The sequence below is a fragment of the Neofelis nebulosa genome, chromosome 7, assembly GCF_028018385.1.
Source record: "Neofelis nebulosa isolate mNeoNeb1 chromosome 7, mNeoNeb1.pri, whole genome shotgun sequence".
In the NCBI taxonomy this organism is placed as follows: domain Eukaryota; kingdom Metazoa; phylum Chordata; class Mammalia; order Carnivora; family Felidae; genus Neofelis; species Neofelis nebulosa.
The window spans coordinates 32659424-32684080 of record NC_080788.1 but is presented as its reverse complement, the minus strand read 5'-3'; the positions used below and the strand labels follow the sequence as shown (position 1 = coordinate 32684080).

Here is a 24657-nt window from a genome sequence, read left to right as displayed (position 1 = left end):
TTATTCTGCCTCATTATTCTGCCTCCTACAGTTTGCCCTCTGGACTCTATCACTTACCAACTGTGATCCTGGACAAGTTATTGTACCTCTTGTTCAGTTTCCTCATCCTTAAAATGGGGATATAATAATTCCTACTCTGTAGGATTGTTAGGAGGATTAAAAGAGTGATATTTCTCAAATACTCATAATATTGTCTGATACACAATAAATGCTGTGCAAGTGCTAGCTAAAATATATTAAGTAAATGAAAATAATGCACACCCTTTGATTTAGCATTCCTATTTTTTGTAACCTATTTCATAGAAACAAAAGCACCCATGTGTTAGGCCACATAAAGCTTTATCCATATTGACAAAAAAAGTACAAATAGGAAATCACTAGAATGTCCATTAACAGGAGAATGACTGGATCAGTTGTGGTACAATGTGGAATTTAAGGGGGCTATAAAGAGAATACATTAGATCTATACTTATTAGACCTAGAGGAATGTCCTGAACAAAAGTTAAATTAGAGGAGGAAGCTACAAAGACATTACTCATGATCTTTTATAGCATGATCTTTTTTTTCTTTTTAAGAACAAACGTCAACCCACCAAAATTGTTGTAGATACTTGAGCCAATTATTTAACCACTGATTGTCTCCCTTTCTTCATCTGTGAAATGAGAACAGCAATAATTCTCCCCTCAGTAACTCTAGTGAGGATTATATGGGATGAAATGTGAAAGCACCTGGGTGGCTCTGTAGGTTAAAGCCTCTGACTCTGGATTTCGACTCGAGGCATGATCTCAGTTCATGAGTTCAGGCCCCTCCTTGGGCCCTGCACTGATAGCGTGGAGCCTACTTGGGATTCTCTCTTCCTCCCTCTCTGCCCCCCCCCCCACAACTGTCTATCTCAAAATAAATAAACTTTAATACCTTTTTTTTTTTAAGTTTATTTTTGAGACAGAGCATGAACGGGGGAGGGGCAGAGAGAGAGGGAGACACAGAATCGGAAACAGGCTCCAGGCTCTGAGCCATCAGCCCAGAGCCTGACGCGGGGCTCGAACTCACGGACCGCGAGATCGTGACCTGAGCTGAAGTCGGACGCTCAACCGACTGAGCCACCCAGGCGCCCCTTTAATACCTTTTTTTAAAGTTTATGTATTTTTGAGAGAGCAAGCGTGTGTGCACGAGTGGGGGAGGGGTAGAGAGAGAGGGGACAGAAAATCTTCAAGCAGGCTCCGCGCTGTCAGGGCAAAGCCCGATTGCTGGCTTGAACTCACCAACCCCAAGATCATGACCGGAGCCGAAGTCAAAAGTCCAAGGCTTAACCTACTGAGCCATCCACGCACCATGCACCACGTGCCCGGTAAACTTTAAAAAGAAAGGGGATGAAATGTATCAAGTCCTTAAAATCCTGCAAGCAGTCTGGATATTTGTGTAAAGTGGTTTGAGCAGACAGTTGTAGAAGGATGCACCCCAGTGCTCACCTGGTTGCCTCGGAGGCGGGGAAAGGAAATTCAGAAACGGTGTGGAGAGACAATCTGTGTATCTGTGCCTTGTTTCACGACTGGAGGCTAGCTGTTGTTACTTAAGTAACTTTTTTACGTTCTAATGCTCTACGGGTAGTTTGGAGACCACAAACTGAATGGAGAAAAGCACGAACCTAGGGACATACCATGATTCAAAGTTTTGTAATTTTTGAAAAGGAGTTTAATAACAAAAATATAAAGGGGTTAGAAGCAGGAGAGCCCTAACTGAGGCCGGCCTTGTGTGTCTGCAGCATCTACTGCCGAGGCTGCTCCAAGCCGCTGTGCTGCTCGTGCGCGCTCCTGGATAGCGGCCACAGCGAGCTCAAGTGCGACATCAGCGCGGAGATCCAACAGCGGCAGGACGAGCTGGACGCCATGGCACAGGCGCTGCAGGAGCAGGACCGCGCCTTTGGCGCGGCGCACGCGCAGATGCACGCGGCTGTCAGCCAGTTGGGCCGCATGCGCGCAGACACCGAGGAGCTGATCCACTCGCGCGTGCGCCAGGTGGTAGCGCACGTGCTGGCCCAGGAGCAAGAGCTGCTGGAGGGAGTGAGCGCGCGGTACCAGCGAAGCTACGATGAGATCGCGGGCCAGCTGGGCCACCTGGAAGCGGTGCTGCAGCGCATCCGCGTGGGAGGCGCGCTGGTGCAGAGGATGAAGCGCTACGCCTCTGACCAGGAGGTGCTGGACATGCACGGCTTCCTGCGAGAGGCGCTCAGCCGCCTGCGCCAGGAGGAGCCCCAGAACCTGCAAGCCGCCGTGCGCACCGATGGCTTCGACGAATTCAAAGTGCGCTTGCAGGGACTCGTCTCCTGCATCACTCAGGCGACGGGTAAGCACCCGAGCCACCCTTGTGGCCGACCTGTTTACCATTTAAGGGCCTGTGCCTTGCTGTCGCTCCCTGGGGGAGACAGGGCAGAGAAGAAAGCCGTGGGTTTGTTTTTAGTTTTGTTTTTGTTTAAAGTCAGATTTGCTCACATCGTACATTCCAGAGCACAGGATAAGGAGGAGAGGAGGCCCTGACGTGCGTCTGCAGCCCTCCAGAGGGGTCACGTTTTACTAATTTACAGGGCTCTGTGGATTAGCTGTGATCTTGTGACCCTTGGAGAATTAAGAAACTACTGAGAACCAGACACAGTATCATTTTAGCCCCAAAGGGATAACCACTTCGGGAAATTCTCTTAAGCCTCCTGTCTAGCAACAGAGAAGTCAACGGGAACGTGAGGTTAGAGCAGAAGGGGACTGAGAAAACCCCCTGGAGTGGTTGGGTGTTTACCAGAAACCATACTGCGCCTCAGTGGAGGAGATGCTTCGCCTCCAGCGTGGCCTGCTGTCTGGACCAGCTGCCTACCTTTGTGGGCCCTTGGGAAGTGGAGAGCAGACCAATTTGTGACCTCAGCAGTTGTCCGGTCCAACTGGGACAAGATGGGAGCACATCACGTAGCTGGAGAATGAGGCAGTGCTTGGCTCTGCAGTCCAGATCCAGGAGTTGGAGCAGCTCTGTATGAGCTGGTGACGTCATCGGGGCTTTCAAGGGATGCCAAGGGGAGGGGTGCCCCAAAGGGCCTCCAAGGTGAGGAACCTTTAACAGCTCTTTGAGGAAATCTCTAGGCTCACATCTGAGCTCTGAATAGCTGGTGTGAGGATGCCCTTACTGGGAAAGAGGTGGGTGGCAACAGAATCTGAAGGCATCCGGGCAAGTGCCAGTGATGGGGGCTCACTCACTCACGCCTGCCCTTGGAGCTGATGGCTGTGGGCTCATACCACCACACTGTGCCTCGGTGGCAGCCGAGAGATGGACAGAGGTGCACCTGGGGTTTGCACTCTCTAATGCCACCCTCTCCCTTCTGGCTGGGTTCATGCTCACTGCAATCAGGGAGCTCTCCTTCCAAATGACAGCCCCTCCATGGAGCTGCCCCAGTGCTGTGAGAGGCCCTGAAGAATGAGTCTCTAGGAAAAGCAGCAGAGACATTTCCTCTGTCACTGTCCCAAGCGAAGATGCCTCCCACCGGGGATGTCCCTGACTTGCCTGTGACCTTTTCTGTGTTCTCCAGATGCAGCTCTACACAGGAGGGCCAGCCCAGAGGCTTCCAGCACTCCCAGGGACTCTTCTGACATTGACCTGGTAAGATGGGTTGAGGTCTCAAGGGGAGGTGGTATGGTCCCACAGGTCAAACGGGTTCAGAGTTCCCCTGTGTCAGGAAGGAACCTGAGTCTTGTTGTCCCCTGTGTCTGCAGGCATTAGAGAGGGGAGAGTGCCAGAGAGGGACAGCAAGTGGCCGGACTGGAGCCTTCGGTGGGAAGGAGTAAAGGAAGGGCAGGTGAACTGGCTGGCTCTGAGATCTTAAATGCCAAAGTAGCACTTGATAGATATGAGAGGGGTGAGAACCAGGGATGGACAGGAGGTGAAGAAGGCGGTCACCGGTGGGTGGCCCTGACAGATGGTGGTAGATGACATCTCCCTTACCCTGTCCCCCATCCTAGATATGTGAGCATTTTCCTGGAATCAACACGGAGGCCTTCCCCACCTCTCCCCTGCCCCCAACATGGTTCTTGGAGAGGAGAATGGGGCCAGGAGGCAGACCTCAGTCCCAGCAGGTTGGGTTTCATTGGTGTGATTTCAGGACCAGCATATATGCAAGAATCATAGTTTCTCAGGGTTGGGAGGTGTCCATACCCCCTCTAACGTCGGCATTCCCTCTACAACACCCTTGACCTATGGCTGTCTATACACACACACACACCTCCCAAGGACAGGAAGCTCACTCATGCTTGAGACAGCCACCCCCATCTCTGGACTGCCCTTAGATTGCTTCCCTGGGAGAAAATGCAGTGGTACCCCTTTGGCTTGCCCTCTTAAGTGCTTGCATGCATGGATCCTCTGGGATAAGCTTCCTGAGATCCTTCCTTGGACTAGGTGTCTGGTCTCCTCCACGTCCTGGTCATCTGGGTCTGCCTGTGTCTGCCTGTCAAAGGTGTGGGCCCAGGACTGATCAAACTTCCACAGAAATCAGGTCTTCTGGTGGTAGCGGTCGGGTGGCGAGCCTAGCTTTGTCATGCATGGCCATTGGGGGAAAGAGATTGTTGTAGGCAGAGGCAATCTGGAGAGACTTCCTGGAGAATGCAGGATTTAGGAACTGAGAGTTTTAGAGCTAGGAGAGCGCATGGAGTCTAACCCTCTCTTCTGCATAGGTTGAGGCCCAAAGAGAGGGTGACAACTCCAGGCTACATGACACAGCAAGCTAGGGATAGGATTAGAAGCAGACTCCTAACTGCTTTGGGTCCTGCATCCCCACATATGTAGCTTGAAAAGTAAAAAAGGACATGGGGCGCCTGGGTGGCGCAGTCGGTTAAGCGTCCGACTTCAGCCAGGTCACGATCTCGCGGTCCGTGAGTTCCAGCCCCGCGTCGGGCTCTGGGCTGATGGCTGAGAGCCTGGAGCCTGTTTCCGATTCTGTGTCTCCCTCTCTCTCTGCCCTTCCCCCGTTCATGCTCTGTCTCTCTCTGTCCCAAAAATAAATAAAAACCGTTGGGAAAAAAAAAAAAATTAAAAAAAAAAAGAAAAGTAAAAAAGGACATTTTTATTATATTTTTGAAGTAATACAATCACACGGTCAGAAGTAAAAACATAGAATGATAAATATGTCAACTACACTTCAATTCTTAAAATCCATTGATTTGTACGCTTACCATTTGTACATTTCACTGTATATAAATTGTACCTAAAATTTTTTTTCAGATCCCCAGGTGATGATAATTTGTAGCTAAGTTGAGAACCAATGCTTTGAGGTGGGGGGACACCCCAACATCTCTCTGCACCCCGTTTCTCATTTGAGCTCTCCATTACTCAGCATCACAGAGATTTCTTGTGCAAACTAAGACTGTGTTTGTGCATATCCAATATTTTCACGTAACACCCTACACATGGCACCTTACTGCCCAAATCCTGCACGTACGGTATCTGGATCTTAAAAAAGAAAGAAAGTAACATATCATGTCTCCCTCCCTTCTGGTCCCTATCTTTCCACTTCTTATGCCCATATACCTGTCTCTATTTCTTACATATCCTTCCCGAATTTCTTTATGTAATACAAGCAAATATGATTACAGGTAATTCCATTTTCCATTCTGTTTTTGCACAAAGGTAGCATACTACCCTATGTTCATAGTATTACGCCCCAGGCTTTTTCACCCCACAAAGTATTCTGGAATTCTTACATTTTCAGTAGGTAGGTAGCTTCCTGATGTCTTTTTGTGTCTGTATAGCAGTCTAGTGAATGGATGTAGCATGTTTTATTTAGCCAGTTCCCTGTCAATGCATATTTAGGTTGTTTTGGTATCACAATGCTAGGATGAATAATGTCCCCCAAAGAAATCCTACAAATAGTTGGGGAAGGTGCCCCAGGTCCACAGAGCTCGGCTGTCTTCCACGTGCCAGTTGCTGGTTAATGAACAGCAAGAGACCCTGTACTATCTTGTGTGAGGTCTAGGCATTCTTCCGGGTCTTTGTCTTTATGTGACCTCTCACTATTCGCTACTAAGTAGTTTGAACTTGGAGCATCAGAAGAATGCTCTTTCTGCAAAGCCTCTTGCTTTCACTTTGGTAGTAGGCTGGAGGAGGGGGCAGGCAGGCCAGTGGAGCCGGGGGAAGGATGTCGTCTCACTCTGTGAGTGCAAAGGACTGGTGTAGCAGCTCCAGGGAGGCAGGCGTGGCCGGGCAGTCCCTGGAGAAAGTCTGGTCGCTCAGCTATGCCAGGAGAAAGGTGACTCTCGGGCCCATGTCCCTGCCTTAGGAGGCAGGAGCTGGGCTTCCTGCCCCAACACTGGATCCCTCTTGAAACTGTTGGTTTACTTTCATTTCAGTCATGTATCTGCACAGAGGTGACGAGAAAACACAGCAACAGCCTTAACTAGAACTCCCCAGCTTGGAGGCCATCTTTCTTCCATTTCCTCTAGGCTCTTTTCGTCATGACGTTATAATACTTGAATGGAAAAAAATAAAACATTTTAAAGCTACCGAACAACAAATTGGGCATCATGATTTTTTTTTTTTTTTTTTAGTGAGCCTTCCTGTCTGTCCCCTGCTTCATTAACACAGGAGGGAGGGCATCGTGGGTGGGACAGAGGCAGAGAATCCCAGGCCCACTTTCAGGGAATTTTTTTGCCCTTCTGGAAAGAGGGTCTTTCACATACCAGTGATTTGTAGATCCAGACATGAAAGGACCTTTTTAACTTTTTTAAACAAATTTTTTAATGGTGATAAAATATATGTAACAAAATTTACATAGAGGTGGAATTGCTGGTTCATCTGGTAATTCTATTTTTCATTTTTTCAGGAGTCACTATGCAATTTTCCATAGTTGGCCATGCCCTTCTTCGTTCCCACCAACAGTGCACAGGGTTTCCAGTTTCTTTAAAAAAAATTTTTTTTTACATTTATTTGAGAGAGAGAGAGAGAGAGAGAGAGAGAGAGAGAGAGAGACAGAGCACAAGCTGGGGAGGGGCAGAGAGAGAAGGAGACCCAGAATCTGAAGCAGGCTCCAGGCTCTGAACAAGTGTTCAGCATAGAGCCCAATGCAGGGCTCGAACCCACGAACCATGAGATCATGACCTAAGCCAAAGTCGGTCACTTAATGGACTGAGCCACCCAGGCACCTCGTGGGTTTCCAATTTCTTTACCTTCTCATCCACACTTTTTTCACTAATAGCCATCCTAATGGGTGTGACATGGTTTAAATTTCTGACCACTACCCATTATAAAGAAATATATTTTATATCTACGGTATATATATGTACACATGCATAACTGTAGCTAAAATGGAAGTTTTGCAAAATAAATTACCCTTGTTACATGGGTTTTCTGTTCTATACTATTCTGCATAATTTAAAAAATGCTGGTCGTGACCCACTGGATTGCTTTCATGATTCACCAATGGGTCACAGACTATAGTCTGAAAAACACTGGTGTAGGGGCGCCTGGGTGGCTCAGTCAGATAAGCGTCTGACTTCCGCTCAGGTCATGATCTCACAGTCCCTGGGTTCAAGCCCCACATCAGGCTCTGAGTTGACATTGTGGAGCCTGCTTGGGAGTCTCCCTCTCTCTCTCTGCCCCTCCTCCACTTGTGCTTTTCCCTCTTTCTCTCTCCCTCTCTCTCTCTCTTTCTCTCTCTCTCTCTCTCTCAAATAAATAAATAAACTTAAAAAAAGGAAAAATGAAAAACACTGATGTAGAGCACTCCACAATTATATACTTTCCTAGAGGCCCAGGAGATTCTCCATTCTCTCCACTTCCCCCAGATACACTCTGATCCAGAGAGACAATTCTCCTCCCTTTCCGTAAAGATGTTAAGAGAAAGAAACCCAGAGAGGGAGGGGAAAAGGAAGTCAGTCCGTTATAGCAATTGACTTGGGAGCCCACATCAAAGTGCTCGATACCAAGAAGCGCCCCACGTCGAGCTCCGGTCCCAGCACGATGGGGCCACATGGGGCTTTCCCCCACCTGCCCCAGCCCAGGTTTGGCCAGCTAATTCCTGGGGTTCCCCTGTGAGGAAAGCCTATCCCTGGCTTCCTGATCTTAAAGTCTAGCTTCTGACTTGTCCAGCGTGGCTGTGCTCGAGGAAGCGCCCCCTCCAGCTGGGTGTTGTTTCCTTTCCCTCACCGCACAGACCACTGCAGGCGCCTGCTCACGGTCATCTCCTGGGCACACACAGACTTGGAGGCAGCAAGGGGTCAGGATTGCAGGCGGGAGTGGCAGAGTCTGGGCCTCCCCTTTCGGAGGGACACTTCCCAGGTCATTCGTCACTTATTTTCAGTGAACTGCCCAGTGGATGCTTCCGTTTCACACAGTATAGGGAAAGGCGGTGTGGGGGGATGTAAGAGAGACAGTGACCAGGAAAGAGAACCACCAGTTCAAAGACACTAGCCTCAAACCCTGGTCCAGACCCTCATTAGGTATATGACCTTGGGAAATCAGTCACTTCACCTCTGTGCCTCCTACCCTTCTCTGTAGATTGGCAATAATCACAGGATGGTCCCTATTTCGTTATTTTAACTATAATTGTTTTTATTGTGGTAAAATTCATCTAGGAAAATTCCGTTTTCACTATTTTCGAGTATACAGTTCAGTGACATTGCACCCTCCAAATCTTGTACAGCCACCCCACCCATCTAGTTCCCAAATATTCCCATTACCCCGAAAGCAAACCTTGTTCCATGACGCGGCCACTCCACATCTGCCCCGCCCCCACCCCCACTCCAGCTTCCAGTCTGCTTTCTGTCTCTGTGCGCTCAGCTCTTGTGGATATTTGTGTGGATACATGGAGCCACACAACATGTATTCTTTTGTGGCTGGCTTCTTTTCACTTAGTGTAATGTGTTCAAAGTTCATCCACGTTGACGTACGGAACTTCATGCCTTTAAAAAAATTTTTTTTAACGTTTATTTATTTTTGAGAGAGTGAGAAAGCATGAGCCGGGGAGGGGCAGATAAAGGGGGAGACACAGAATCCAAAGCAGGCTCCAGGCTCCGAGCTGTCAGCACAGAGCCCGACACAGGCTCAAACTCACAACTGCGAGATCATGACCCGAGCTGAACAAAGTCTGACACTTAACCGACAGAGCCACCCAGGTGCCCCAACTTCATGCCTTTTTACGGTTGGATAAAATTCCACTGTATGACTGTCCGACATTTGGGCTGTTTAGACATTTGGCTGATGTCTCAGAGGCTGGTAGACCTTTGGGTTGTGTCCACCTTTTGGCTGTCGTGAATAGGGCTGGTGTGAACATTTGTGTGCAGGTTTCTGTTTGAACATCTGTTTTCAGTCCTTTGGGTACATGCCTAGGAAAAGACTTGTTGGATCATATGGGAATTCTGTGTTTAACTTTTTGAAGAACCAGCCCAAGTCCGTTTTGGGGTGGGTTTATGTATAGTTAGCACTATGCCTGGCTCAGAGTGGCAATAAAAACTGTATTTAGCATCATTATCATCAGTGGCACTTACTAAGTGCTGGGTGCTCTTCTAGGCACTTTACTTGTGGTAACACATTTCATCCATGGTATCCTGTGAGACAGATGTTAATATTATTCCCATTTCACAGAGGGGGACTGAGGGCTGAGGGGTTTTAAGGGATTTGGCCAAGGTGTGTAATTGTTCTGACCCAGGGGGAGTTAAGGCCCAGGGGCAGAGTGAAGGTCACAGAGAGGTTCCCTGGAAGGGTTTCAGCTCAGTGGAAGGGTGTCCTCACTGCTACAGCTCTGCAGCTGTAGAGGAATTGCTGCCACCAGGAGCGAGCGCTTTGTTAACCCGGAGCTAGCTGTCGAGCAAACCTTTAGGCGCTGTTGGTCCCGTGTAATCTCAGCAGTCACCTTCTGGCTCTGTTAGGATGCACAGGAATTGAAGTGCCCCTGGATGCCAGCACCTCAGGGTCAGAAGGAAGGTGTGAGGAGGACTCCTGGTCCCCGGGGGGCTCTGGACAGCCTGCACCTGTGGCTGGCTGAGGCCCTGGGGATTGGGCTGACCCCAGGCCTGGGGTCTCAGCCCTGGGCCTGCCACCCGCTCATTTCTGTCTCTCTTATTTCCGGACTTCGCAGCCAGAGGAGATGCAGAGGGCCCGGGCACAGGCCCCAGGGCCAGCTGAGACTCCAGTCATGGCTTTGGTACAGTCGGTGCCCGGGGTACACCCGGTGCCGATACATGCCTACTCCATCAAAGACGCCTCCTGCAGAGAGGTAAGGTTCTCCCCGCCCCCTGCCTCTGCACCTGGAGGCCCAGATCCCACCAGGCAGTCAGGTTCCCACCTGAGAAGCCAGGCCTTAGTCAGCACCTACGCTGTTCTCTCCCTTGCTCCTGGCTGCCCTGCCAGGAAGCTCCCCTGTAAGCGTGAGCCACTGCAGGGCAGGCAGAGGCCAGCAGAGTCAGTGGTCAGCAGACGGCCAGTGTGCGTGGCAGCCCGGGGGTCTTCCTATGTGGAGAGAGACACGATCTGCGTGGCAGAGAGCAGAGGCGACAGCAGGAGCAAAGGGGGCGGGCCACAGGTCCCTGCCACCCAGGTTCGCATCTCTGCCCACCACCCCAGCACCCCTGAAGGCTGCTAACCCGGCCTTGTGTCTCCCCACCGCATAGGAGGTCTGCAGCCCAGTCACTCCCCAGAAGAGGAAGTCCTGCCAGACCGAGTGCCCCAGGAAGGCTATCAAGATGGAGTCTGAGGAGGAGAAGGAGACACGGCTGGCCCGGAGCTCCCCCGAGCAACCCAGGCCCAGCACCTCCAAGGCAGTCTCTCCACCCCACCTGGATGGGCCCTGCAGCCCTGAAAGCCCCATCATCGAAAACGAGGTCTTCCTGCCCAGCAGCAACCACGCGACCGGCGAGCCTGGGGAGGCAGGTAAGGAAGTGGGTGGGCAGCGGAGGCTGAGGCCTTCGTGCTGTCCTCCAGGGGCTGGGTGGGGTGGGGCCCTTCCCCCAAATCCTCACCCCACCCCACCCAGGGAGCCCAAAGCCAACAGCATCCCCTGTGTGTCCTGCTCTCAGCTGCCACCAAATGGGGCAGGGAAAGCCCATGGTTTTCCTGGGGGATAAGATTGGATACAGTTTACCGTGTGATTTGCTGGGATTCCAGTGTGGGGACCGTAAGAGGCTAAAACCCACGGTCTGTAGCCCCTTCCCCGAACGCATCCATACAGCGCCCAGCACTGTGCCTCTGCACAAGGTGGGTCTCCCCAGGCAGTGTCTGTTGGTGAGTGCCTGGCATGCTCCCAGAGAGACCTTGGGTAAAGTCCACACCCATCACTTCCCAAATTTGTCTGCAAAGGCCACCTGGCTAAAGTACGTCATTTGTCCTAGGTACCTTTTATGGACACCACCAGACTGGGAGTTCTTGGGCATGAGTTAGGCCAACTGATAGAATTCTGGAATGGTCAAGACAGTTCTTCCTAGATCTGCTTCACCCAGAGGCCCCCTTTGTTTTCATTCTAGGTCTCAGACTGAGCCCTGATCCTGCTTGCACACTGAGCCCTGACCGACATTCCTTGCTCACAATGCTATTGGTAATCAAAAGGTTTTGATTAACCAAATATAAAGTAGCTTTTAATTCAAACATCTCAGCTCATGAGACAGAATTGGAACAAACCAATGTGCTTCTTTAGGATTGCAAAACAAACCAGGTGCTTTTTTGCCAAGCTGCCTGTATAGGGAACAGATTCTGAATTCAGGACCAATAACTGAATTAAGTATTCACGTACAGGGCACAGTGGGCAGTGACGGAAAGTCCCTTTGAATAAACAGATCCATACTAGCACATTTGGTGAATGTTCACATCCCCCTCTATAGGGCACACATCGCCCACCCCATCCACTGGCCCACAGGGATTCTCACAGAACACCTGGGCCCCACTGAGTGGGCATCTTGGCAGGGCCTAATTCTGTCTCCTCTGCCCTGTTTCAGAGGAACGCGTCGTGGTGATCAGCAGCTCAGAAGACTCAGATGCCGAAAACTCGGTGAGTGGTCCAGAAGTTCAGCCCTGGACTCCTGCCTCCCCCCATTCCGGGTCCCAGGAGACCCAGCCGCAGCAGGTGACTCTTAGACTTGCCCTGCGCCTGGGGAGTTTTCCAGCGAGGCAGTGAGTTCTGTGCTGTCCTGAGGACAGTCTCCAAATGCCAGCTGCGGGCCTGAACCAGCCCAGCCCTCCCTCTATACCAGGGCAGGAGCTGTCAGTAACCATATGTACTCTTCTGAAATGCTGAGTGCTTCCTTCCAGAGCCCTGTCTCTCTTCTGAACTAGCCAATGCCTTTGTCTGGAGCTTCCTTATGTTTTCTCTGACCTCTAAGTCCTCAGTGAGGAGGGGGGGCAAGAACCCATTCCCCAGTTAATCGCAGCCAGTGAGGGTCAGTGCAGGGGTGTGAGGGCACGGGCAACACCGTACAGGGCCCCAACAGGCAAGCGTTCACTCGATAAGAAAGAACTTTAAAGGCATCCCACAATGGAACGAGTACCTTTGTGGATTGCACCCTTCTGTCCCTGGAGGTTGGTTAATGGAGGTGGGGAAAGGGGGGTTGAACAGAGGGAAAGGTTGGACTGGGTGCCTCTGAGGTCCCTTCCGGCCCTCAGTCTGAGGTTCTGTATTGGAAAGTGCATGGAGCGCATGGAGACTGCTGCGCAACACTCCTCGCCAGCCCACCCCCTGCCAAGAGCACCAGGAGCATACCACCCCTGCCGGCCCCCCCGCCTGCCCCATGGCGCATGCCGCCCCCCGGCTTGGTCTCCCCAACATCCCGCCGAACAACCTGCGGTCCCTGAAGCCGATCCTCACAGCCAGCCCGCCAGTCACCGGGAAGACACTGCCATCCGCAGCCGCCGCGGGACTAGCTTCCTGTTGCGTAGAGCACAGAGTACCCCCCGTCTTCACCGCGCCTTCCACTTGCCCCTCAAAGTGTATTATAACCCCATGTGGACGTGTCCTCCCCCCGCAGTCCAGGCCACCACCCCTGCTGCCACAGGGCCTCCCAGCCATCCTGCCGATCCCCAGGAGGGTCCCTGCCACCTCCAGAGGGCCATCAGTCAACGCGGCCGGGCACGGGGAGCAGTGCGCTCCCTCGGCCGCTCCTTCCGGGGCTCCCCCCACATAGCCCAGTGGCTCAACAGCTTCTTTGCCGTTCCTCTCTCTGTGGCTTCCCAGCTTGACACCTCTCTCAGGAAGGGTGGGGGGAGGCAGAGCACCCCAGACTCTTAGGGCAGGATCTCCCCCTGGGAATTCTGACACCGCCCCCATGGAGAACCCCGTCCAGGACCTCTGGAGGTACCTCCAATTGCATTCCCAACCCCCTGCCCTCGAGTTCTTCCCCGTACCCCCCACCAGCCTGGCCCCCCTCAGACAGGCCTCTGAGAACCCCTAGCACCTCCCTCTTCTGTAGCTGGTGGCCACCGTCCTCCTGGAACCGCGTGACCACTCGCTCACTTGGCTCCTGCTCCCCGGCCCTCCTGCACCCCACCACCCAGCCTGGCCCATTTGCTGAAGGCCCTGCACACAGTAGGCATTCCGTGCATCGTGGTCAAGGAGCGGACCAAGGAAGGAGCGGCTGCACAGACCCGTCAGGGAGACGTAAGCCCTCTTCACCTGAAAGGGCATGATTGAGATACAGGCTGCCCGCTCCTCACATCCCCAGGCCTCTTTGCCCCAAAATAGGAAGCTTTTATCTCCCTTTGCCCCTCCAACTGCCCCATCCCACCACCCCGAGGCTTTCTGCTGGGCCTCTGCCAGGACCTAAGCCCATGAGGGCAGGGAATGTGTCGATCCCAGGACCTGGCAGACACGGCTGCTCAATAAATATTTGTTGAAAGATTGCCCTGGCAACCCCTTCTTCCATGACCATCACATTCCCTGCTGGACTTAGCTCTTCTCCGCAGGCGGTTTTGTGTCCTCCCTGCACTGAAACTTGGTTCTCTGGTGGAGTTACCATGTCCCCTCTTTCCAACGCCCTGTGAGCATCAGAGTGGGGAGGCGGGTCAAGGCCTTCTGTGGCTCCTGGACTGTGTCGGTCCCACCATCTAGTCAGGTTCTCTGTGCCTTTCTTGAGGTGAACCCCACTTTCCCCAGATCATTTCACACCTCCTCTTGCCTCCCCCCACACAGGGGAGGCTCCAGCACCCGCCAGGTCCAGCCTTCTTTCTGGGGGACTTCAACATCCAGCACCCTGGCCTCTCTGGGGTCTTTGCCCCACCCCACTGCAGCCGCCAGCCCCATGGCCACCCCCTGGACCTCACCGTACTGAAAGCTGGCCTGCAGGGACTCTGGCCACAGCTTCCTGCCCCTTGAGCTCACTGGTACTTCGAGGACCCCTGCCCTCCCTGTCCCAGCTCCTGTAGTAGCTCCAGCCACCCCTCCTCACCCTCCTCTCAGGGCTCTGTTCCTTTCCACCTTGTTCTTCCGGCTACAGCCCATCTTTGTGGTCTCAGCCTTGCCCATGGCCTCAGCGCCCACAGGCTGCTGGTGCCCACCGCTCACTCCTGCTGCCAGACCAGGATAGCCAGTGGCCCTCCGACGTCTGCACTTGGGTGTCCCGTAGATCACTCGTCTCTCTTCCTCTCCTCTCTGTTAAGTCACACTGTCTGCCCGGCTACACAAACCAAGGCCCCCAGAGCCACCCTGGATGCCCCTCTTTCGATTATTCTTCACCACCAGTCAATTTTTCAGTCTTCCCTTTAAGCCATGTTCTAAATTCCTCTGAAATCTGGGCACTTCTTTCCATCCCCTAAACCTCATCAAACAAAACTGACCCTGGGTGGAGGTAGCAGTCTGGGAAGGAAAGCTCGAGAAAGGATCGGCATGCCAGTAGTCTCACCAGACTTCACGACAGTTGGGCGCAGAAACTGAAACCAGCACTGCTGGGGGCGGGGGCGGGGTGTCAGTCTGATCCTCAGCAGTCAGCAGAGTCGCCAGGTTATGTCTGAATTATTCCAGGAAGGAGGGAGTGTGTTTCAGGTGGTGAAGAGTTAAAACAGTTAGAAGCACAGCTGCTCACCTGTGGAGACCAGGTCCGGAGTGGGGGAGGGCCAGAGGACCACTGCTTTTGTGTTGGTATTCTTCAGTTCTTCAGACACACTTTCTTTTTTTTTAAGTTTATTTACTTATTTGGAGAGAGAGAGAGAGCACAAGCAGGTGAGGGGCAGAGAAGGGCAGACAGAACCCCAAGCAGGTTCCAGGCCATCAGTGCAGAGCCCGACGCGGGGCTGGAACTCACAAACCATGAGATCACGGCCTGAGCTGAGATCAAGAGTCACGTGCTTAACCAACTGAGCCACCCGAGTGCCTCCAGACACACATTTTTTAAATTAACCATCATGTGTCCCAAGCTTTAAAAAACATCTATGCAAAAACAAATTAGGTCCCCTCCATGCGTTTCTCACCCACCTTCTGTGCTCCCTTCCAGACCCCTGGCACTCCCAGAGTACCCGCAGCGGCTTGGGTGGAGAGCAGGGCGACATCCGCAAGGTGCTCCGGGCTCCCACATACCCATGTCCTCTCCTGTCCGTGGCCTTCATCCCACCTCCCGTGTGTGGAAGTTGGCCTATGAAAAGAGCACATTTTCCAAGTGTCCCAGACTGCAGCCAGACACGCCTGGAGGCTCTGGTGCAGACCTGGCAAGGTGGGCAAGGCTCCGGGAGAGACGGCTGGTGTGGGAAGAGTGGTCTGTAAGAGCCCCTGCTGCTGCCGGAAGCGGCGGGGGCGCCACTGTTGGGTGGCGGGGCAAGACCCAGGCCTGATGGTGGAGGCCTGGGGTGAGGACTATCCTAGGAAATGAGGGTGGGTCAGCAGTGCCTCTGCCCTGGGCCCTGGGTTAGGGTCCAAGGCAGGAAAAGATAGATGCTCTCAGCTACTCTTGTGACAGAGGACTCGCCCCACTATCCGGCAGTAGCAAGACCAAGAGGAAGCAGGAGGGGACAGTCCCTGACTGCAGTGGCAGTGGTGACCAGCAGTAGGAGGAGGGGCCCATGGGAAACGACCGATCCAGGGGAGGGGCTGGGATGCTGGTGAGTGTGTGTAACAGAAGATGGGAGCCCTGTCCCCCGAGGGCCTGGCGCAGGGGGCAGCAGGGGCCATAGGCTAGCTAACAGGATGGTCCGGCTCACGGACAAGCATGAGGTACCGCGGGGCTTCCGGACGTTGCAAGAGCTGGGATTTTGTGTCTGCAAAAAAGAGCAATCTGTGTGTGTTGCCAAACTGACCCCAGCTGTTGTTTAAGAGTGGGGGCTTAGGAAGTCCCTCGGGAATTTGGGGACGTTTGATAAGAATTGATGTCGGGCACTGCAGAGACAACTTCAGGCGACTGGATGCCAAATATCAGAGTTCAGCTCCTGAGTGGCCGATGCCCAAACATGGAGTTAATCAGTAGGACGGTAGTTCTCTACCCTGGCTGCGCACTGGAATCTTGGGGGGGGGGGAGGGGGGGAGGGGAAGGGGTGGTTACCAACGACAGATTCCTGGGTGTCACTCCCCCTGCCCCAGAGATTGTAATTGAACTGGTCTGGGGTGCAACCTGGGCATCTGGATTTTTGAGGCTCCTAATGCCCAGCCAAAAAAGAGAGAACCACCGGATGGGGGGACTCAGTTGTATATCTGTCATCTGTGTGTATCAGCCTTGAATGGGGGTGCCCTGTACATACTGGGATATGATCCGGCGGGGGCGAGGGGGTGCTGGATCTTCCCAGAGAGACCTAGACTTGGGGAAGGTGATTGAAATGTCAAGCCAGCCATATGGGTGTGCTTGGTACGGCCGTGCAGCCTGCCGCGTGGAGTGTGGAGGTGGAATGCCCTTGCCCTGCTAAATTGATCTGTGTTGAATCCAAGTGAACTAAAGCTCACAAGCCAGATTGCACGTGTATCCTAGTTACATGTGGGTCCTGAGAAACTCCCAGGTCCCCTGTGGCTCGGTCTGAGCACACTTTTGCAGTCAAAGAAGTCCATTAACCAAGTATAATAAAGAAATGAATCCTGGGGCTCAGGCGGTTGGTTAAGCGGACGACTTTGGCTCAGGTCACAATCTCACAGTTTGTGAGTTCAAGCCCCTCCTCGGGCTCTGTGTTGACAGCTCAGAGCCTGGAGCCTGCTTCAGATTCCGTGTCTCCCTCTCTGCCCCACCCCCGCTCATGCTCTGTCTCTCTCTCTCTCAAAAATAAACATTTTTAAAAAAGAGAGAAATGAATCCTATTATTTACTTGCATCTTTTAAAGAATATTAAAGTGAGTTCGACTCCTCCAGCTCTTAGCAGAACATCTTCAATTCCTCTTCCTCTTTTCTTCAGCTCCCATTGTGTCTGCTCCCTACTTCCTTGGAGCTTTCCCCACTTTTCACTTTCCAGGCCGAGCACACGGGCTCCAGTCTTCCCCACTCCATTGCCTTCTGCCACCATTCCTTTTCCCTTCCCAGGACATGTCAAGCCTTTTCCAGTAAAAGGCCCTTGCCTGGCTTGGGCCCGGGTCTCTGTGCCTCTCCATCTACACTCTCCGCCCACACACTCGCCCAGCGGGCAGTGCTATGGGCATTGGAACATAGGGCTTCGGGTAGTGAGCAGGGGGCAGAAAGCCTTCCTGCCCCAGAGCCTCTCATGCCGATTGTCCTTTTGCTAAACCTGGGTCTTGAGAAAAGTCCTTTTTAAGCATGCGGGCACTTCCTGGCCACGTTGCTGGGACGTAAGGCAGGGAGAGGGAGTGGGGTTTACAGCTGGCTGGAGTTGAGTGGAAGGCGTGCTGGCAAGATCATCTCCGTGCAGTAGCCCCAAGGGTGAGGAAGGATCAGAAAGGAAGAGGAGTCAGAGCTGGAAGTTCCAGCCTTCTCTCCATTGACAAGCTCAGCAGAAAGGGGGTGTCCTTTTATTAAGGGAGCCACCAAGTTCTTCTGTAAGTTCAGGACAAAAGACATTCTGCCACTATAAGAGAAAATGACCCCAGGGCAATGGGAGGGCGTAAAAATGAGATTCTGATGGCCAGCATAAATGACCCTGGTTGGGGCTCCTGGGTGGCTCAGTTGGTTGAACAACTGACTCTTGATTTTGGCTCAGGTCGTGATCTCACAGTTGCAGGATCGAGCCCCACATAGGGCTCCACGTTGAACTGAGTGTCGAGCCTTCTTGGGATTCTCTCTCTCCCTCTCTCTGCCCCTTCCCCGCTCACACTCTCTGTCTCTCTCAAAGGAAGTAAATAAACTTTAAAAAAATAAACAACCTGGTATGGAAATGGAGCTAGCCCAAAGATGCAGCTGTGTTGCTGTCCCGGGAGCTCAAGTCTTGAAAGAAGATATCCAAAGAGGTGACCAAGGCTCTAAGGCCTGAGAAGACATTCCAGAAGGAAGGAGGCAGGCGGAAGAACTCAGGGCCACTGCACGGGCTCTTGCAGTCATGCTGGGAGCCAAAAGAGGAAGGAAGATGAGACAGCTCCGGGTGCCGTGTCGGTGGGGACAGAGAGGCCTCAGCCAAAGGGACAGCTCTTCAGTTCGGGGGAGGACACAGCAAGGAGAGCCCAGCTCTTTCCACCACCCCAGGTGCAAGGGCAATGTCTGGAAGGTTGAAGATAAAAACCAGCTGGGTTTTCCCTCAAGGAAAGAAGGTGGAGTATCTGGTCTAGCAACTTCGAGGAAGATTCCTGGAGAAGGTTCCTCACAGGGAGGAAAGGGAGCTGCCACAGTGAGACAGAAGATGCAGAGCAACCCTTGCAAAATAAACCTTTGATGCGTGGCCGATTGAGGATCCAGATATGCGAGGCGTTTGACGAAGACTTTTATTGGGACCTTATGTATAGAATCCCCGAACTCCAGGCTTCTCTAAGCAAGAGCAGCTCTAGGCGGATTCATAGTGAATGTCTTTCTCTATCAGTGACCGGGAGGAAGTTGGTGAGCCTGGGGTAGGGCTATGAAAAGCCAATGAAGTGAAAATCGGCCACTCCTGGGGAAAACCAGCACATTTTACCTGTGGCTAGTAAGGACTTTGCTCTTGGCTGAAGTTTTGTTAAAATGTTTCACCTGGTGAATAAAAGGGCCAAGGCCCATGCTTATTACCTGCCGAGCCAAGGACATTAGCCAGAGGCCAGCGTTCATCCTTGGAGGCTTCAGATAGCCCCAAGTGAGGCAGCCTGTAAGTAGGAAAGACCCGAGGGCTGCTCTGGACTCTGTCCCAGCAGTACCCCCAGCTGGCCGTGTGACGTTGGCCACGTCCTTTCCCCCTGGTCTCTGGCTCACGTCCACAGGTGGCATTCACAGGAAGTTCTGAGCAGGCCTCCCGAGACATCCGCTGGCTTTGGCAGCTTTGCAGATGATGAGCCTCTACCGCCCTCTGTAGCCGCAGCCCCTTGGAGCTCACGGAGACAGAGCCCTTCCCCCACCCTGAGGCCTTTCAAATTTTTTGCCTCGGTGCTGGTGAGAACAGGGCCTTGGGTGCCCAGGCTAGAGGAGCCCCGGGCCTGAGGCTTCCCTAAACAGCCGGCTCCTGGATGCTAAATGATAGAGGGCCTCCAGGCTTCGTGTGTCCACCCAGATGTGGCATTCCTGAGGCGAGCGGTCCCCCTAAGACACTGGAGCCTTGGCTGGCTATGGGGACAAGAAGAGCCAAGCTCCTGGCCCCTTCCAGAGAAACCTCAGGTTTGAGATGAGGCTCCTTCCTCCCGTCCCAAGAAGTGTTTCTTCTGAGTCTGTTCAGAGAGAAGGGAGCAGCAGACCCCTCCGGCCCTGCCCACCAGAGCACTGGCCCCTTCCCTGAGCTTCCAGACCCGGCACTATGCGCCCATGTGCACACTCACACATGCTCACATTCCCACACACCTGTCAACACAGGTTCATAAATTCACACCCGATGTGCACACACACATTTGGCATTTGCATTCATTCCCATGCTCGTGCTTTTGCACACACTCGTCTGCGTGATCTCAGCCTTTCGCCCCTACTCACAAACGTGTGGTTCCCACACGGCCCTCACACGTGCACATGCACACTGACATCCATTCATACGCACACATCCTCATGCACACGGACTCGCTTAGACGGATATACACCTTCCCCTTCCCCTCCCTCCCGCATGTGTGTGCGGATGCCCGCCCCCCCACCATACCAGCTTGCTCCTGTTCCCACGTTCACATCACACATGCACACCGGCCCGTGGGCACATGCTCACCTTGCCAACACGCCCCCCTCTCGCCCTCCGGGCCCCTGACCTGTTGGTTTCTCTGTGTTGCAGTCCTCCCGGGAGCTGGACGACAGCAGCAGCGAGTCCAGTGACCTCCAACTGGAGGGTCCCAGCTCTTTGAGGGTCCTGGATGAGAGCCTCGCCGACCCCCAAGCAGAAGACAGGCCCCTGGTTTTCTTTGACCTCAAGATTGACAGTGAAAGTGGGTTCTCCAGTGGCCACCCCCACCCCTTTCTAGCTTAGTCTCTGAGCCCCCGAAGTAGGTGCAGGCAGAGCTATGTTCTGGGCCCGGGAGAGCTCAGAGCTCTGGCCAATGACTGCAGCCAGAGAGCAGGCAGTCCCTGAGTCCCAGCTTCCCCTGGGACTCCAGGTGTACACTTGGTTGTCTGAATAAGGACTTCCAGGGCCTGAAAGCATGAGGCAGGTGCATCCATGAGCTCACCCCTGACCAGCGCTTCTCTAGAGACCCTTGGCAACACACTTGTAAACAGAACACGATGTTGGAAGTCACTGCTAGGAGGCCAGCGATCCAAGCAAGGCCTGAAGCTGTGGCTGCAGTTCTGAGTACAGAGCTCATTCCACAGGGAGGCCGACAAAGCCCAGGTCACGGAGAAAGATGACCCCTTCTCCCAGAAGCCCCTCAACTCTCCACGGTGCTGACCCTGGCCTCGCAATGCCCTTCCCCGAACCAGAAGGTTCTGGCCTGCCCTGTGGCACAGACCCAGCATGGGGCCAGCCCAGCCAGACAGAAGTAGTGGGTTTCCCTAGGACAGGGGAGTCCTTTGCAGACCTCACAGGGCAGCTGTGAGCCATGTTCTGAGTGGAGTAGTTTGGGCAGGTGTGCTGTCTGCCTGGGCTGGGAATCTCGGCTCAGTGACAATGGGATTGGAGGCTGGGGCAGGGGGGAGAGGATGCGGTGGAAACAACAAAGGGTCCCGAGTGTAGGCGGGTAAGGCTAACAGAAGCCGGACAGGAGGGACCTGGATCTAAACTGTTTGGCAAACTCTGGGGCTGGGGACAGGGGCAGGGGGGCAGGGGGGAGCTGGACTCCCACCAGGTGAGTAGGGGGTGTTTGGAAAGCAGCCCGCCCTCCCCTTCTGACCCCTGTCCCCTTTGGAGCCAGCATAGAGCTGCATTTGGAGGCTGACGCTTGGGTCCTGCCAGCAGGCCCCGAGGTGGGGTCCTAGAGCTTCCACTGCTCCCGCCCTGGGCCCCCCACCCCGCCCCTGGGGCCTCACCTTGCCCTTCTCTCCTGCCCAGCCCAGAAGATTAGCCAGCTGGCAGCCGTGAACCGGGAGAGTGAGTTCCGCGTGCTCATCCAGCCCGAGGCCTTCTTCAGCATCTACTCCAAGGCCGTCTCCCTGGAGGTAGGGCTGCAGCACTTCCTTGGCTTCCTGGGCTCCATGCGCCGCCCCATCTTGGCCTGCTACAAGCTGTGGGGGCCCGGCCTCCCCAACTTCTTCCGGGCCCTGGAGGACATGAACAGGCTGTGGGAGTTTCAGGAGGTCATCTCGGGCTTCCTGGCCGCTCTGCCCCTTATCCGGGAGCGCGTGCCCAGGGCCAGCAGCTTCAAACTCAAGAGTCTGGCCAAGACCTACCTGGCGAGAAACATGAGCGAACGCAGCGCCCTGGCCGCCGTGCTGGCCATGCGAGACCTGTGCCGGCTCCTCGAGGTCTCCCCGGGCCCCCAGCTGGCCCAGCACGTCTACTCCTTCAGCAGCCTGCAGTGCTTTGCGTCCCTGCAGCCCCTGGTGCAGGCGGCCGCCCTGCTCCGGGCCGAGGCCCGCCTCTTGGCCCTCCACAACGTGAGCTTCACCGAGCTGCTGACCGCACACCGCCGTGACCCAGAGCGGGGCTTGAAGAAGTACAGCCGCTACCTGAGCCTGCAGACCACCTCGTCACCCCCCATGCAGCGCGCTGTCAACCTGCAGGCTCTGAGCAGCTACTTCAAAGGCCTGTCGGAGGAGGCCGCCGTGGCACGGGCAGAAGGCATCGCTGGCCACAGCTTGGCAGAAAAGGCGCCCCAGCAGAGCTGAGAGGAGGCAATGACCGGCTTGGAATCTCAGGGGGGCCGAGAGGGATGAGGCCTCTGAGCAGGCCCCACCCATGACCGCATTTCCAGGCCCCGGGCCCCAGTACGCAGTTGTCATTTGGTCCAGAATCAGTTCTCTCGGACCAAATTCCCCTTCTCGAAAAGCCCCACAGAGAAGGTTCTAAGTCCAAGTCCTAATCCCCCAGGGGCCACCAAATCCCCATTCCGGCTTTGGGAGCACCAGTGGGTTGGTTCCCCAGACACCTGGCCCCTCTCCTCCAGGAGCCAAAACCAGGGAGGTTTTACGTGAAGAAGGCCCCCAGCCACCCAACTCGCCACCTCCACGAGTGTCCCTGCAGTTCCTCCCTGACCCCGGCCACTGCCCTGGGCGACCTGCCAACAGCCCCCGTGGACACTGCCTGCCGGCGACACCCCACAGGCACCCAAAGTGCCTCTCAACCAAACCACCATCATGAGTTTGGGTTTTCCCACCACCTGCCTGTCTGAAGGCCGGCTCCCTGGTCACTTCTCCTTTGGGGATAAAAATGCATTTTCATCCCCACGGGGCCTTGTGTTTGCAGAGACAGAATCTGCTGCCCCATGCCTGTCCCACCTTCCAGAGTCTGACCCTTCCAAGCTTGCTTCTTTCCTTCTGGCCACCCAGATGCCTCTCCTTTAGTCAGGCTTTTCTCTTTGGTCCTCAGGCCATCAGCCCCTCTCAGGGTGGCTTTTGCTCTCTCTGTACCGCCCCCCTCAGCCCCATTAGGAATGTCCTCTAGCCTAGGGCTGCCCGCCACACACACCAGGAGCCCTCAGCGTTGGCATCCCCTGAGAGTCGCTACACCAGACCTCTGGGATCAGCATCTCTTAGGCGGGCCCAGCAAGCTGTTTTAGCACGTTCTCCAACTGGTTCTGATGCCCGCTAAGAACCGGTGCTCTGATAGACTGCTTCCCGAAAGAGCAGCAGAGAAAGTCCTGGCCCCGACTGGGCACGTTGACTGTGACCTAGGAAATGACCCCTGGTGTCTCCACTGTAAAATGGGCCAATTGGCCCAGATGGGCTCAGAGCTCCCATTCCAGTTAGTCCATTCTGGGACTTTAGGCATGGACGGCAGCCACCAAGCCAGTGGACAAGATGGTTTTCAACCTAAACCCTGGCTCTCAGCCCTAACCTAAGCTAAGGTCCTCAATCTGTGGTCACACCAGAGGGCAGCAGCAGAACTCAGCAAGGTCAGGGCCTTCCCTCTGACTAGCAGAACCACTGTCCCTCCCCATCTCCTCTCCCTTCCCCCTCCCTTGGCTCCCGCCGCTGGGCCACAGACCAGGGCCTCCTGCCCCTATTGCCTGAGCTTTCACAGGAGTGAAGTCTGTGTGCCCACACCTCAGCCCCCGTCCGCTGGGTGCCCTGGAGATAGATCCACGAAGGGATTACATGGGAACCAGCTACCACAGTGGGAGTGTCAACTCTAACCGTGAGCTTTGACGTGTTTAAAATAGCATTCGAGTGTAAAGCGAGTGCCGGCTCAAAAGCTGTGGGAACAGGCTGATGGGTGAGGGGAAGAGGAGGCCGGGCCCCAGCCTGGCTGTGCTGACCATCCTGGCAAATGCAAGGCAGCCCTTGGGCCACCATTCGTATTTTCTTCCCTCAGCCTCCCCCCGAACGAGGCAGTGCCCGCTGGTTTACAGCCCTCCCGTGCTTGCCATCTGCAGATGTAGTTGACCACAGGTTTTATAACAAAGGGCTCTTCTGCCCTCTCTCCATTTATGCAGCCTTTAATAAAGATGTGAATGCTCAAAGTCTCAGGCACCAAACTGCTCAGCCCACCCGGGAGCCACTGAGCAGCTTCTTGTCTGCGTTAAAGCGGGGTGGGGAGCGGGGGTTGGGAGGGAGGTTCCCGAACATGGGGGAGTTGCACTTTGCGAAGTCCTGTCAGGGCTTAGCAGAGCCCAGAGCTCCTTGTTGCTCACATCTGTGAGCCCCTCCCCCGCCCCTATTCCAAAAGAGAAGACCCAGGGTGGGCCCGTCAGGGATCCTCTCCCAAAAGGAGAGGCACATGGAGGAAAAGAGGCACCAGTTTCAAGAATTACCCTCTAGAGGGAGTCAGGAGCCAGAGACCAGCATCTATAAGAACGTCACCTCTGCCCCCTGCCGGGTAATCTCACGCCCCTGTTTGTGTCCCCAGAGTCACAGGTGGTAAAACCCTTAACAAGAAGGGGGGGAGCCCAGGATGTTAGCAATGTGTAATTAATGTGTCGCTGTCTGGGCTGTCTTGTCTGGGGTGTCCCAAATGGAATCCACATTAGTACCTGCAGGGGTTCCCATGGCACAGGCCATCACCCGTAACCCCACCTACCTGGCCCAGATGACCAGATTCCAGCCCTGGAGTTTTAGCTTCTAAGAGCAAGTCCACATGTGTCCCCTGTGCTTCATCTTTGAATGCTATCTCAGATTCA

General features: G+C 54.1%; 1 protein-coding gene across 9 annotated transcripts in view; it reads left to right on the top strand.

Annotated features, from left to right (window-relative positions):
- Nucleotides 1–24000, top strand: part of PML (PML nuclear body scaffold) — a 39995-nt gene extending 15995 nt beyond the window's left edge. The window contains exons 3-9 of one of the 9 annotated variants that reach the window (XM_058737083.1): nt 1763–2343; nt 3566–3636; nt 10100–10237; nt 10632–10890; nt 11949–12001; nt 20223–20373; nt 21432–24000. In XM_058737083.1, coding sequence (XP_058593066.1) covers nt 1763–2343; nt 3566–3636; nt 10100–10237; nt 10632–10890; nt 11949–12001; nt 20223–20373; nt 21432–22207 — 2029 coding nt within the window. In that variant the 3' untranslated portion in view covers nt 22208–24000. Of the gene's footprint in view, nt 1–1762; nt 2344–3565; nt 3637–3995; nt 4832–10099; nt 10238–10631; nt 10891–11480; nt 11552–11948; nt 12002–12612; nt 12943–20222; nt 20374–21431 lie in introns of those variants that run through there. The other 8 variants (XM_058737085.1, XM_058737089.1, XM_058737087.1 and 5 more) reach the window with 8 other exon arrangements.
- Nucleotides 24001–24657: the final 657 nt, after the last annotated feature.